The 14,753-nt window shown below is 47.0% G+C and overlaps 1 protein-coding gene across 1 annotated transcript in view; it reads right to left on the minus strand.

Moving 5' to 3' along the window:
• LOC125449507 (equilibrative nucleobase transporter 1-like) overlaps positions 1-14,348 on the minus strand; it is a 52,408-nt gene extending 38,060 nt beyond the window's left edge. The window contains exons 1-6 of the mRNA XM_048525320.2: positions 14,247-14,348; positions 12,027-12,262; positions 11,760-11,892; positions 11,329-11,375; positions 3,584-3,660; positions 1,069-1,161 (exon numbers count right to left, since the gene is read on the minus strand). Coding sequence (XP_048381277.1) covers positions 1,069-1,161; positions 3,584-3,660; positions 11,329-11,375; positions 11,760-11,892; positions 12,027-12,216 — 540 coding nt within the window. The 5' untranslated portion in view covers positions 12,217-12,262; positions 14,247-14,348. The remainder of the gene's footprint in view (positions 1-1,068; positions 1,162-3,583; positions 3,661-11,328; positions 11,376-11,759; positions 11,893-12,026; positions 12,263-14,246) is intronic.
• Between the last annotated feature and the right edge of the window lie 405 nt (positions 14,349-14,753).

Consider the following 14,753-nt stretch of genomic DNA (forward strand, 5'->3'; position numbering starts at 1 on the left):
GAAGGTCATTGGTGAAGCAATTGAAGATGGTTGGGCCAAGGACACTACCCTATGGGACTCCTACAGAGATATCCTGGAGTTGAGATGACTGACCTCCAACAATCATGACCATCTTCCTATGTGTCAGGTATGACTCCAACCACTGGAGAGCTTGCACCCCGCTGATATCCATTGATTCCAGTTTTGCTGGGGATCCATGATGCTACACATGGTTGAATGCAGCCTTGATGTCAAGGGCTGTCACTTACACCTCGCCTCTGGAATTGAGTTCTTTTTTCCATGTTTGAACTGAAGCTGTAATGAGATGAGGAGCTGAGTGGCCCTGGTGGAACCCAAACTGGGCGTCACTGAGCAGGTTATTGCTGAGCAGGTGCTGATTGATAGCACTGTTACTGACACCTTCCATCACTTTACTGATGATTGAGAGGAGACTGACGGGGTGATAATTGGCCGGGTTGAATTTGTTCTGCTTTTTATATACAGGGCATACTTTGAGTAATTTTCCATACTGCTGGGTAGATGCTAGTGTTGTAACTGTACTGGAACAGCTGGTTAGGGGAGTCCCAAGTTCTGGAGCACAAGTACTATTTGCCAGCACTTAGCCCATATCCCTCTAAACCCTTCCTATCCATGTCCCCATCCAGATGCATTTTAAATGTTGTCATTGTACCAGCCTCCACCACTTCCTCTGGCAGCTCATTCCATATATACACCATCCTTTGTGTGAAAAATTTACCCCTCAGGTCCATTTAAAATTTTGCCCTTCTCACCTGAAATCTATGCCCTCTAGTTTTGGACTCCCCTACCCTGGGAAAAAGACCTTGTCTATTCACCCTCCCCATGCCCCTTATGATTTTAAAAATCTACATTATGTCCCCCCTCAGCCTCTGACGTTCCAGGCAAAATAGCCCCGGCCTATCGCTCAAACCCTCCAACCCCGTCAACATCCTTGCTAATCTTTTCTGCACCCCTTCAAGTTTAACAACATCTTTAACACTTCAGAAGAAAAATTCTGATTACTGTCTCAATCATCATCCCTCACCATTAGGTCGTGCTCATATGACTCACTTTAACAAGTAGAAATGAACAGGATGACGAAGCGAAGGCCCCATTGTACAAAGTGATCACTGTGGACCGTCGATCTCCAAATAAGTTTCCAACCTGGGAATCGGACACAATTACGACAATTAGTGGAGGGATGGACTTGCCTTAATCTGTGTTCTCCCACCTTCTGTGGCCCACAGAGAGCAGGAGGGCTGCAGACGTCCCTCCCATCCTACATTATTTGCCGAGCTAGAATGATAAGACACCCAGAAAAACACAAGTCACACTAAAACAGAAGATCTTCCATCCCATTCAATTTCCTATTAACGACAGGACAAAGAATGATCAGTGAAAGAAAATACAAGCCTTAGGCAAGATAACCAGAACCCTAATTTTTATTTTTTTTTTGGTTGACCAAGTGGGCAGAAAATTGGGGAACAGTATACAATGTGGAATAATGTCAGGTCATGCAGGAGAACAGAGGAATGGGTTATTGTTTAAAATGGAGAAGCACTACTGACAGCTATAGAACAAAGGCAGTATTGTCCATTTAACAGGAAAAGGTTCAGTGTGTCATAGGGACTTGCCCATGGATCATGAAAAAGGTTCAGCATGACGGCAAATGGAATGTCAGCCATTATTTTGAAGAGAATGGAGTATAAAATATAGGTAGGTATTACTAAAACTACGCAATGCGCTCATTAGATTACTGCTGGATTTGTGAATCATTTTGGACCCCTTATCTAAGCAAAGATATCATGGCATGGGGGAGTCTATAGCATTGTCTCTAGGTTGTTCCTAAGTATGAAGTCTTATGAGAAGAGTTTGAGTAGACTGGGCATGTACTTATCTGGTTTGATATATTATTGTTGCATGTGCCAAAATACAGTGAAAAGGATTGTTTTGCGTGTGATTCAGGCAAATTGTGCCTTCTGTAAGTACATGAGCGCAATAGAGCAGAATGCAAAATATCATGTTACAGCTACAGAGAAGGTGCAGAGAAAGGTCAACTTGAATATATGAGAGGTGCATTCAAAATAGGAGGGAATAAACTGCTCTTAAATCTGTTGGCACGTGTCTTCAAACTTTTGTATCTTTTTCTGGATGGAACCGAGTGGAACAGAGAATAACCAGGGGTATGAGGGGACTTTGATGATGTTGGCTACTTTCCCGAGGCGGTGTGAAATATAGATGGAGTCAATGGGTGGGAGAACAACAGAAGTTGCTGGAAAAGTTCAGCAAGTCTGGAAAGCATCTGTGCAGAAGAAAAAGATCAGAGTTCGCATCTCGGTCCGGTGCCCCTTCCTGAGAACTGGACGGAAGGCTGGTTTATGTAATAGACACTGCTGGAGTTCAGGAAAATGAGATGCAACCTTGTTGATACATATAAGATTCGAATGGGAGTTGAGAGGGGGGATGTGGAAAAGTTGTTTCCCCTTGTGGGATAGTGTGGGATCAGAGTGAAGGATTGCACATTTGTGATAGAGATGAGGAGAAATTTGTTCTCTCAGTGAGCAGTGAATCTGTGGAGTTCTTTATCTTTATGAGTTCTTTATGAATTTGGGGTATTGACTATACTCAAGGCTGAGGGTTTTTTTTTGGTTGACCAAGTGGGCAGAAAATTGGGGAACAGTATACAATGTGGAATAACGTCAGGTCATGCAGGAGAACAGAGGAATGGGTTATTGTTTAAAATGGAGAAGCACTACCAGGGTTAGGTAGAGACTGGTATTCACTGAGTGGTTACAGAGACCTGCAGCCGATGGGTGAGGGCAGCGACAGATCGATAAATGTGATTTTTCCATGACAGCAATAGCGACAAGCAACAACAATGTTAGTGGGCCACAGATTCCTTAACTTAAATGCCACCCCCCCAACCCCCCGACAGTCCACTGTTGGCATGGAATGTGTGAACCAGATGACTGCCGTGAAGGTCTTGCACTTTCTCCCCATTCAGAGCAGAAATAGGTGCAACCGGTTGATGGCTCAGTGGTTTGCACTGCTGCATCACAGCGCCAGGGACTCAGGTCCAATTCCACTCTTGGGCGACTGTCTGTGTGGAGTTTGCACATTTTCTCTGCATCTGTGTGGGTTTTTTCCAGGTGCTATAGTTTCCTCCCACAGTTCAGAGATGTGCAGGCTCAGGTGGATTGGCCATGCTAAAATAAAATGCTCCATAGTGCCTAGGGATGTAGAGATTCGGTAGGTTTGCTCTGATGAAAGTCCCTGGTGGGGTAAGCCTGAGTGGGAAAATCAGTGCTGACTCGATGGGCCAAATGGCCTCTTTCTGCACTGTAGGGATTCCAGGAGTATCTTTAAAAATATCCTTCCCAGTATGCTTTGTCCACCAGTATGGCCCGTCTTTCCTCATTACCCTATCGTCCATCCTAAGGCAGTTCAGCCCCCTCCCGATACACGTACTCCAATAATGAGCCACCCTGCACTGTCCTGCCTCCTACACAGCAGCACAGACACTGCAGTCCATCAGCAGCACTCCCTCACCACACGTTAGGTTCTGTTCCATGTGATTAAGCACTACCTGCATGTTGGAGATGTAGAATGTTCCACCTCCCACCGCGATTAAGCAGGCTGCAGGGAACAGCAACACAGAGGACGCTGCGAAGAGAGATGACAGGTCCAGGTGGAAAAACAAAACAACATCTTTCACAACCTCATTGTAACAAGGCCCTTCAGGACAAGGGCAACGCTTTATTTCAATTACCCGCACTGCAGCCACCTTGAAAGCACTATCGGAAACTTCCTCACAGATAGCAGGGACATCTTTCCTCCACTGGGCCAGCTTTTTATTATCCCATTTAGCTGCCCTTGAGAAGGTGGTAGATGTAACAAGGCCACTCGGCTGAACCTCATAGAATATGAGTTCCCTGACTGGGGCTATTAACCTGCTCCAATCAGGGAGACCTGGCTGACAGTTAAAAAGCATCAGAGATGTCCTTAGAGGTGTTATTGATGGAAGGTTAATCCTCAGACCCATATAATGTTCTGGGGAACTCAGGTTCGAATCCCACCATGGCAGATGGTGGAATTTGAATTCAGTAAAAACACGGAATGAACAGTCTAATGATGACCGTGGATCCGTTGTCAATTGTTGGAAAAACAACACCTGGGCCATTAATGTCCTTTAGGGAAGGAAACTGCCAACATTATCTGATCTGACCTACATGTGACTCCAAACCCACAGCAATGCGGTTGACTCTTAACTGCCCTCTGGGCAATTAGGGATGGGCAATAAATGCTGCCTGGTCAGCGATGCCCTCATCTGATGAGTGAATTTTAAAAAAGCCTACCTGATTCCTGATCCTGAATGAGTTTGTACTATATTCAAGAACTGTTTATGTGCAAGTAAGGTGAGAGTTGGTAATGGGATACTGCACTCTGAAGAATTGTTTCAGTGGTGAGCTGATATATTTTATACATAGTACATTCTACTTTAGTACTGAGTGGGTGTTCAGGGTATGGATGCTAGGGCAGTTGCTTGCTCCTCCTGCAGAATGTGGCAGTTGGGAGACGTGGCACACGTCTCCGCTGGCTACATCTGCGGGAAGTGCACCCAACTCCAACTCCTTGAAAACTGTGTTAGGGAAATGGAGCTGGAGCTGGATGAACTACGGATCATTCGGGAGGCAGAGGGGGTAATTGAGAGGAGTTACCGGGAGTTGGTCACTCCTAAGGCTCAGGACAAGGATAGATGGGTTACAGTTAGGCGGAGGAAAGGGGACAGACAGACAGTGCAGAGATCCCCTGTGGGCATTCCCCTCAGCAATAAGTAGACCGTTTTGGATACTGCTGGGGGGATGACCTACCAGAGGAAAGCCACAGTAGTCAGTTCTCTGGCACTGAGCCTGACACTGTGGCAAAGAAGGGAAGGGGACAGAATAGAAGAGTACTCGTTGTAGGGGACTCGATAGTTAGGGGAATTGACAGGAGATTTTGTGGCCAGGATCGGGATTCCCAGAAGGTATGTTGCCTCCCTAATGCCAGGGTCCGGAGTGTCTCCGATCGGGTGTATAAGGGGAGGGCGAACAGCCAGAAATTGTGTTACAAATTGGCACTAATGATATAGCCAGAAAAAGGATTGAGGATATAAAAAGTGATTTCAGGGAGTTAGGATGGAAGCTGCAAAGCAGGATGAACAGAGTAGTGTTCTCTAGTTGACGACCGGTGCCACGAGATAGCGAGGTGAAGAACAGGGAGCGGGCACAGCTTAACACGTGGCTGCGCAGCTGGTGTAGGAGGGAGGGCTTCAGATATGTAGATAATTGGGATGCCTTCTGGGGAAGGTGGGACCTGTACAAGAAGGATGGGTTTCATCTGAACTGGAAGGGGGACCAATGCCCTGGGTGGAAGGTTTGCTCGAGTAGTTCGAGAGGGTTTAAACTAGTATGGCAGGGGGGGTGGGAACCTGAGCTGTATACCGGAGGTGAGAGTTGATGCAGGTGAGGCAATAGCAAGACGTAGACCAGCTAGTGGGAAGGAACCAAGGGATCAGTTAAAGTGTGTTTGCTTTAACGCAATGAGTATCAGGAATAAAAGTGATGAACTTAGAGCATGGATCAGTACCTGGTGCTATGATGTTGTGGCCATAACAGAGACATGGGTTTCTCAGGGGCAGGAATGTTTGCTGGATGTTCCAGGGTTTAGAGCATTTAAAAAGAATAGGGAGGGGGGAAAGAGGAGGGGGTGTAGCACTACTAATCAGAGATATATCACAGCTACAGAAGCTTCCATTGTCGAGGAAGATCTGCCTACTGAGTCAGTATGGGTGGAAATTAGGAACAGCAAGGGAGCAGTCACCTCATTAGGGGTTTACTACAGGCCCCCCAATAGCAGCAGGGAGACTGAAGAAAGCATAGGTCGGCAGATTTTGGAAAAGTGTGGACAGAGTAGGGTTGTTGTAATGGGTGACTTTAACTTTCCTAATATTGATTGGAACCTCCTTCGAGCAGAAGATTTGAATGGAGCTGTTTTTGTAAGGTGTGTTCAGGAGGGTTTCGTAACGCAGTACATTGACAGGCCGACGAGGGGAGAGGCCATTCTAGACTTGGTGCTCGGAAACGAGCCGGGGCAGGTATCAGATCTTGTGGTGGGAGAGCATTTTGGTGATAGTGACCATAACACTCTCTCATTCTACATAGCTATGGAGAAGGAGAGGATTAGGCAGAATGGGAGGATATTTAATTGGGGAAGAGGAAACTATGACGCGATTAGACATGAGTTAGGAAGCATGGACTGGGAGCAATTGTTCCATGGTAAAGGCACTATAGACATGTGGAGACTGTTTAAGGAACAGTTGTTGTGAGTGATGAATAAATATGTCCCTCTGAGACAGGCAAGATCGGGTAAGATAAAGAACCTTGGATGATGAGAGCGGTGGAGCTTCTCGTGAAAAGGAAGAAGGTAACTTACGTAAGGTGGAGGAAGCTAGGTTCAAGCTCAGCTCTGGAGGATTACAGGCAGGCAAGGAAGGAGCTCAAAAGTGGTCTGAGGAGAGCCAGGAGGGGGCACGAGAAAGGCTTGGCGGAAGGAATCCGGGAAAACACAAAGGCATTTTACACTTATGTGAGGAATAAGAGAATGGTCAAAGAAAGAGTAGGGCCGATCAGGGATAGCATAGGGAACTTGTGTGTGGAGTCTGAGGAGGTAGGGGAGGCCCTAAATGAGTTTTTTGCTTCTGTCTTTACGAAAGAAACGAACTTTGTAGTGAATGAAACCTTTGAAGAGCAGGTGTGCATGCTGGAATGGATAGAGATAGAGGAAGCTGATGTGCTGAAAATTTTGTCAAACATTAAGATTGACAAGTCGCCAGGCCCGGACCAGATTTGTCCTCGGCTGCTTTGGGAAACGAGAAATGCAATTGCTTCGCCACTTGCAAAGATCTTTGCATCCTTGCTCTCCACTGGAGTCGTACCTGAGGACTGGAGAGAGGCAAATGTAATTCCTCTCTTCAAGAAAGGAAATAGGAAAATCTCCGGCAATTACAGACCAGTAAGTCTCACGTCTGTTGTCTGCAAGGTGTTAGAAAGGATTCTGAGGGATAGGATTTATGACCATCTGGAAGAGCATGGCTTGATTAAATGCAGTCAACACGGCTTTGTGAGGGGCAGGTCATGCCTCACAAATCTTATCGAGTTCTTTGAGGAAGTGACTAGAAAAGTTGATGAGGGTCGAGCTGTGGATGTGGTGTATATGGACTTCAGCAAGGCATTTGATAAGGTTCCCCATGGTAGGCTCATTCAGAAGGTCAGGAGGAATGGGATACAGGGGAACTTAGCTGTCTGGATACAGAATTGGCTGGCCAACAGAAGACAGCGAGTGGTAGTAGAAGGAAAATATTCTGCCTGGAAGTCAGTGGTGAGTGGTGTTCCACAGGGCTCTGTCCTTGGGCCTCTGCTGTTTGTAATTTTTATTAATGACTTGGATGAGGGGATTGAAGGATGGGCCAGCAAGTTTGCAGACGATACAAAGGTTGGAGGTGTCATTGACAGTATAGAGGGCTGTTGTAGGCTGCAGCGGGACATTGACAGGATGCAAAGATGGGCTGAGAGGTGGCAGATGGAGTTCAACCTGGATAACTGCGAGGTGATGCATTTTGGAAGGTCGAATTTGAAAGCTGATTACAGGATTAAGGATGGGATTCTTGGCAGTGTGGAGGAACAGAGGGATCTTGGTGTGCAGATACATAGATCCCTTAAAATGGCCACCCAAGTGGACAGGGTTGTTAAGAAAGCATATGGTGTTTTGGCTTTCATTAGCAGGGGGATTGAGTTTAAGAGTCGTGAGATCTTGTTGCAGCTCTATAAAACTTTGGTTAGACCGCACTTGGAATACTGCATCCGGTTCTGGTTGCCCTATTATAGGAAGATGTGGATGCTTTGGAGAGTGTTCAGAGGAAGTTTACCAGGATGCTGCCTGGACTGGAGGGCTTACCTTATGAAGAGAGGTTGACTGAGCTCGGACTTTTTTCATTGGAGAAAAGGAGGAGGAGAGTGGACCTAATTGAGGTATACAAGATAATGAGAGGCATAGATAGAGTTGATAGCCAGAGACTATTTCCCAGGGCAGAAATGGCTAACAGGAGGGGTCATAGTTTTAAGCTGGTTGGAGGAAAGTATAGAGGGGATGTCAGAGGGGGGTTCTTTACACAGAGAGTTGTGAGAGCATGGAATGCGTTGCCAGCAGCAGTTGTGGAAGCAAGGTCATTGGGGACATTTAAGAGACTGCTGGACATGCATATGGTCACAGAAATTTGAGGGTGCATACATGAGGATCAATGGTCGGCACAACATTGTGGGCTGAAGGGCCTGTTCTGTGCTGTACTGTTCTATGTTCTATATATACTGTATGCGCTGTAGCAGTCCTGCATTAACTGCCCCCTTCCTCATAGTTATCTTCCTCTTTTTTGCCTGAAGTTTGATTTCTGACCCTTTCCAAACCTTGTGCTATTACTTGTTCTGGAAACTTTAACAACTTTTCCTGAGCCCTCCTTCTCTGTTTCCAGAATTTTTACGTGCAACCGAATCCATGTCTCCACCATTTAGTTTCCAGCCCTATCCACCTATCCATAAAACACTACAGTCCACGTGCTGTATGTAAACCCGTGATGCTGATGTGAAAGTGGCTCTACAGTATGGACTTAGCATCAGTTCAGGTCCTAAGTCAGGTTGCTGAGAGGCTGGGAAGGGAACGTGCAGTGAGTAGTGTTCCCATGTATCTGCTGCCCTTTGTTCTTCGGGATGGAAGAGTTGAACTCTCTGGAACGGTCCTGTTGAGAGGGCTTTGGTTAGTCAGTGCAGTGGCACACAATGGTGGGTTGGTGATGGATGGATGCAGTGCCTATCCAGGTCGGGCGCTTTGCCGTGGATGACATTAGAAGCGTATTAGATGCTGGTAAACTGGGATTAGCTGTGTGCTACTCTCGTTGCCCTACTGTGGTGGCTTCCACATCGCAATGGGCAGACAATATGACCTCAGGGTGTATGGCTATCTATCAGGTACCCAACATCTGCCAGTGGCAAGTGATGCCTGTCCAAGCAACTGCATCAGAGTACCTCACTTTACATTCTGACACTCTGACCCCACAGTCTTCTGACATGGCTGGCCAGGCGAGACTGTAATAGTTAAAGGAGACGCAGGGCTGCTCTCTCATTTGAGAGAGACAGAGGGAGAGAGACGGCTAGTGGAGGTTTAATCCGAGGCTCACTGTGCCTCAGACGAGGGGAGAGCTTGAGATGGAAAGCCCCTCATGGTAAACCCACTTGTTGTGGGAATTGAGCTGACACTCTGCGTGGCAAATCAGCCATCCAGCCAAATGAGCTGCACTGAGTAACATCAGGTTCATGACAACTGGCCGGCCACACCGTGGATGATCAGTTAAGCTTATTAGTTAAAGCTACGCTGCAGCACACCTGCTCATTAAACCAATAATACTCCCTGTGTCTTGCCTAGTGTAGTTTCTCATTTCAGCAACATGGCATCTGGAAAACCCATCTGGTTCACTAATACCCTTTCGGGAAGGAAACTGCCATCCTTAGCTGGTCTGGCCTACATGTGACTGCAGACCCACAGCAATGAGGGTGACTCTGAACTGCCCTCTGGGCAATTAGAGGTGGGCAATAAACGCTACCTGGCCAGCGATGCCCTCAATGAATAATAATAAAAAATGACACTGACATCCCTTAAATCATACAATCAATATTATAACCATTGTATTGGTTTATCCTGTATTAATAGTCCTGCACCACAGAAACTGCACCATCATACATTGAATTAACACTGAAATAATAAAACACTATCACTGTAACCCAGTTTATAAATCCATGAGCAATGCTGTACTCACACACTTAGCTGATTAATTTAGCATTAACCGATGACACTGCCACTCTTCTCAGTTTCTGTCTGTGAGAAGATAATGCATCTAAATACTCACTTAGGTGAAGGATGTAATTGCATTGGAGGCAGTTCAGAGGAGTTTCACTGGGCCAATTCCAGCGATGAGAAAACATTGAGCAGTTTATGCTTTACTGTGCGGAGTTTAGAAGAATGAAGGATGATCTGACTGAGATATGTAAGACCCTGAAGGGGATTGACAAAGCAGACGACCAGAGGATGTTTCCTCGTGTGTGGCAATGTAGAATGAGAGATCATTGTTCTAGGATAAGGGGTTTATCAGACTTAAATCAGAGATGAGGAGAAATTATCTCTCTCAAAGTGTTGTGAGTCTGTGGAATTCACTATCCAAGGAACGGCAGATGCTGTGGTGTTGAGTAAATCTGAGGAGGAGATAGACAGCTTTTGAATTAATCATGGGCTGAAGGGTTATAGAGGAAAGTGGAGGTGAGCCTGAAATGAGATCAGCCATGATTATATCAAATGGTGGAACAAGAACAAGGGAGCTGAATGATCTCTTCCTGCTGCTAGCTCTTATGTTCTAGAATAACGTGCGTCTTGCTGTAACATAGTCACTCCAGGAACATTACGTACCCATTTAGGAGAAATAACTACTGCATTTCTGTACACGAGGTAGAAAGAGAACCATTCTCGGATTGCATCCTGGATTATTAGCCTGGATTCGATTCCACCGTTGGCCAACTGTTTGTGTGGAGTTTGCACATTCTCCCGGTTTCATCCGGGTGCTCCGGTTTCCTCCCACAGTCCGAAGATGTGCAGGTTAGGGTGGATTGGCTGTGCTAAATTATCCCGTAGTGTTCAGGGATGTGTAGATCAGGTGGGTTATAGGGTGATGGGTCTGGATGGGATGCTCTGTGGGTCAGTGTGGACTGTTGGGCCAAAGGGCCTGTTTCCACACTGCAGGGATTCTATGACCCATGAACATAATCCAAACCTGAGCCTCGCAGTCTGAGAATGAGGGGCAGTGCATTCAGGAGGGATGTGATGAACACAAATGGAGCTATATGTTTGGAGAATCTCTTCCAGAAATGGCAGTGGATGCAGGGTCAATTGTTCATTTTAAATCTGAGGCAGTTTTTTGTTTTGTTCAGCAAAGGTATTGGGGGATTTAGGCCAAAGGAAAGTTTTTGGGGTGAGTTCACCCATGATCTCATTGAACAGCAGAACAACAATGAGGGACTGAATGGCCTACTTTTGCTGCTATGCCTGGGCCACCCGACCCAACATCAATTAGTCCGATGTTGCACAGTGAACCTGAGGCGATTCACTTTATAACCCCACCCCACCCCCCAAGAATCTATGAGAAGATAGTCAATCATCCCTGAAGTAAGATCCCAGAGATCCCAAAATACTCACCTGCTGTAGAAAAGGCAATCAGCAGTGTTCCTGTGGTGTACATGGATCTGAAAAAAAAACATTTATGGAGAGAACAAAGAAAAAGCATAATTCATTTTAAGCTGGTATCATTTGCATCGACGTCCACCTCCTCCCATGCATGCTCCCACCTGAATTCTCAGGCTGTGGCGCGTCTCTCCTCCAATGCTTCCATTTCTTCTCCGTTTTAATACTAACTCCTTCTGTGGCCCTTCTGTCTCCGACAACATCCCTTACTCTCACCCGTTCCACCTGTCCCTTCGTATTCCCACTCCCATCCACCGCCTTGCCTGGCCAATCGTGATCTCTTTCTCCATCCCCATTTCCTCTCCGACCGGCTCCTGCTTCCTCACCTCGCACAGGGTCACAGGCGCTGCAGGGATCCTATCCCTCCCAGCGTCCAAAGTACTCACATGGCCATGAACTGGGCAGGCATGGTGCCAAGGTTATCGAAGATGAAACCACCAGGCAAGGTGGTGAAGCTGTCCATGAAGGAGGCCATGGTGAAAATGAGAGCGAAACGCTCATCCTGGAGGTGACAGTCCACTGCAAAAGCAAGAAGGAGAGAGGCTCTGAGATAAGGGCGAGCAGGAAAGCAGGGGATTCAAATCTGAGCTCCTGGAAACATTGGCCAAAACAACACCACCAGGCCACTGCCTCCCCAACTTTCACACCCTTACCTGTGCCATTACTGCCTCCAGGCTCAGTAACATTGTGCGGCGAGGTACAGAGGTCATAGAAATAGCCCTCCTCCTTCAGTACGAAGACCAAAGAAGCCCAGCCGAAGATTGCACCAGCAAAGCCAAGGCACTCGAAGATCCCTGAGGCGAACGTCAGATAACGCTTGATTTTCTCACCCAGGGGCAACATTTGACTTGATTCTGGGGAAGCCCCCTTCACCACTCAAGAGGTGAGCCTGAAAACAAAAAAAACAAGAGCTGTTGTTAAAAATAAAACAAACATATTTCACCTTTCCAGGACGAGAATCCAAAATAGGACAGAAACCAAGGAGTTGGGTTGATATGGAGCAGTGGCAGCGATTGTTAGCTTAAAGGTCAAAATTCCTGTGACATTTTTGACGCAAAGTATGGTTCAAACATTTGGAAGCCTCCCCTCCAAAAACACCCCTGACAATAATGCAGCACTCCCTCAGTCCTAACTGTCTGGCAGTGTGGCGCTCCCTCAGCACTGACCCTCCGACAGCACAGCACTCCCTCAGTACTGACCCTCCGACCCATCTCCAATACTGACCCTCTGACACTGTAGCACTCCTTCAGAACTGATCTTCTGACTCTGTAGCTCTCTGTGCCATCTGACGTGGCAGCACTTCCGCAATATCAAGCATCCAAAAGTGCTGCGCTGCCTCATTACTGATGCTTTGATAGTGCACTGTTCCCTCAGTACTCGCCCCGAGAGTGCAGCATTCTCTCGGTACGAACCCTTTGTCATTTCACTGCTACTTCAGCACTGACCCACTGACAGTGCAGCGCTCCCTCAGCACTGACCCTCCGACAGTGCGGCGCTCCCTCAGTACTGACCCTCCGACAGTGTGGTGCTCCCTCTGCACTGACCTTCCGACAGTGCGGCGCTCCCTCAGCACTGACCCTCCGACAGTGCAGCACTCCCTCAGTACTGACCCTCCGACACTGCGGCGCTCCCTCAGCACTGACCCTCCGACAGTGCAGCACTCCCTCAGTACTGACCCTCCGACACTGCGGCGCTCCCTCAGCACTGACCCTCCGACAGTGCGACACTCCCTCAGCACTGACCCTCCAACAGTGTGGAGCTCCCTCAGCACTGACCCTCTGACAGTGCGGCGCTCCCTCTGCACTGACCATCCGACAGTGCCCGCTCCCTCAGCACTGACCCTCCGACAGTGCGGCGCTCCCTCAGCACTGACCCATTGACAGTGCCCATTATCTCATCACTCAACCTCCAGCAGTGTGGTCCTCCCTCAGTACCGACCCGCCGACAGTGCAATGCTCGCTCAGCACTGACCCTCTGACAGTGCAATGCTCCCTAAGCACTGACCCTCCGACAGTGCAATGCTCCCTAAGCACTGACCCTCTGACAATGCGACGCTCCCTCAATACTGACCCTCTGACAGTGCGGTATTCCCCCAATACTGACCCTCTGCCACTGTAGCTCTCCTTCAGAACTGATCCTCTGACTCTGTATCACTCCCTCAGTACTGACCTTCTGACATGGCAGTACTTCCTCATTATGGACCCTCCAACCATGCTGCAGTGTCTCACTACTGACCGTTTGACAGTGCACTGTTCCCTCAGTACTGACCCTGTATGACTAATTCCATACCCAATGATTTTCCCTTATGCAGAGCTGCCACCAAAGGAGGCTGTTTGGCCCTTCATATCCATTCTGCTGTTTCTCTTCCACTCTAACCTCCTCCTAAGCAACTTCCCAAGAAGGAGCTGTTGGACCCTTGGCAGATGTAGCAAGCAGAGATGGTCATTTAGCCCTGGTCTTTGTTATTGAATAATTGATTCACACAGGATGGAAACCGTACCTTTGATCCAAACAGACATTGCTGGCCATAATCACAGACAAAATTAGTTTCATCTATCTGCTCTTGATCCATATCCCTGAAAACCTTACATTTTCATGTCCTGATCCAATGCATTTTAAATGTTGTAAATGTATCTGCATCCTCAGAAAGATAATTCTACCTACAGATCACTCACTGAGTAAAAAAAAAAGTTACGCCTCATCCCTTTAATAAATCTTTCTCCTCTTGCCTTAAAAATGATGCCTCCTGGACTTTTAATCCTAGTCCTCAATTCTGTACACTTACATCTGAGCTATGACCTAACTTCTCAATCCTGAGTTTGTCCCTGATGCCGTGAGAGCATTGGACTCAAAGCCATCCATCAATCACTTACTTAAATAAAAGAAACTGATGAAACCTTCTGGCATCAATTCCCACTCTCCGAGCAGAATTCCAAACTGTTACTGCCCTTCACTAAATTGTTCTCGAGTCCTAGGCTCCCCGATCAACTCTAACAATTAGTTATATTTCCATCTTATCTATCACTATCAGTATCTTGTAAACTTTGATCAATCCTTTCTGCTATTTAGGCGTAGAGTTCCAAGAGGGATGGTTTCAGTTACTTTGTCTTTGCAAATTCATTTTGCAATGTAACTCATTCATGGCCATGCCTAATCTTGGTAAATATCTGTTCCACATCCAATGAGGCTAATATTTGGTCCCAAAACTGGAATGTGAATTGTTGCCCATCACAGGTCTTATCTCATCATTTTCGAAAAGTCAAAGTTCCAGCAATGGCTGGTGAGAAAAAAATAAGTTAGCATTCCAAACTGATTGAAGGTAAAACAGAGGTTACTGGTAAAGCTCAGCAGGTCTGGCGACGAAGAAAAATCAGAGGTGA

The sequence above is a fragment of the Stegostoma tigrinum genome, chromosome 46 (genome assembly GCF_030684315.1).
Source record: "Stegostoma tigrinum isolate sSteTig4 chromosome 46, sSteTig4.hap1, whole genome shotgun sequence".
Taxonomy (NCBI): domain Eukaryota; kingdom Metazoa; phylum Chordata; class Chondrichthyes; order Orectolobiformes; family Stegostomatidae; genus Stegostoma; species Stegostoma tigrinum.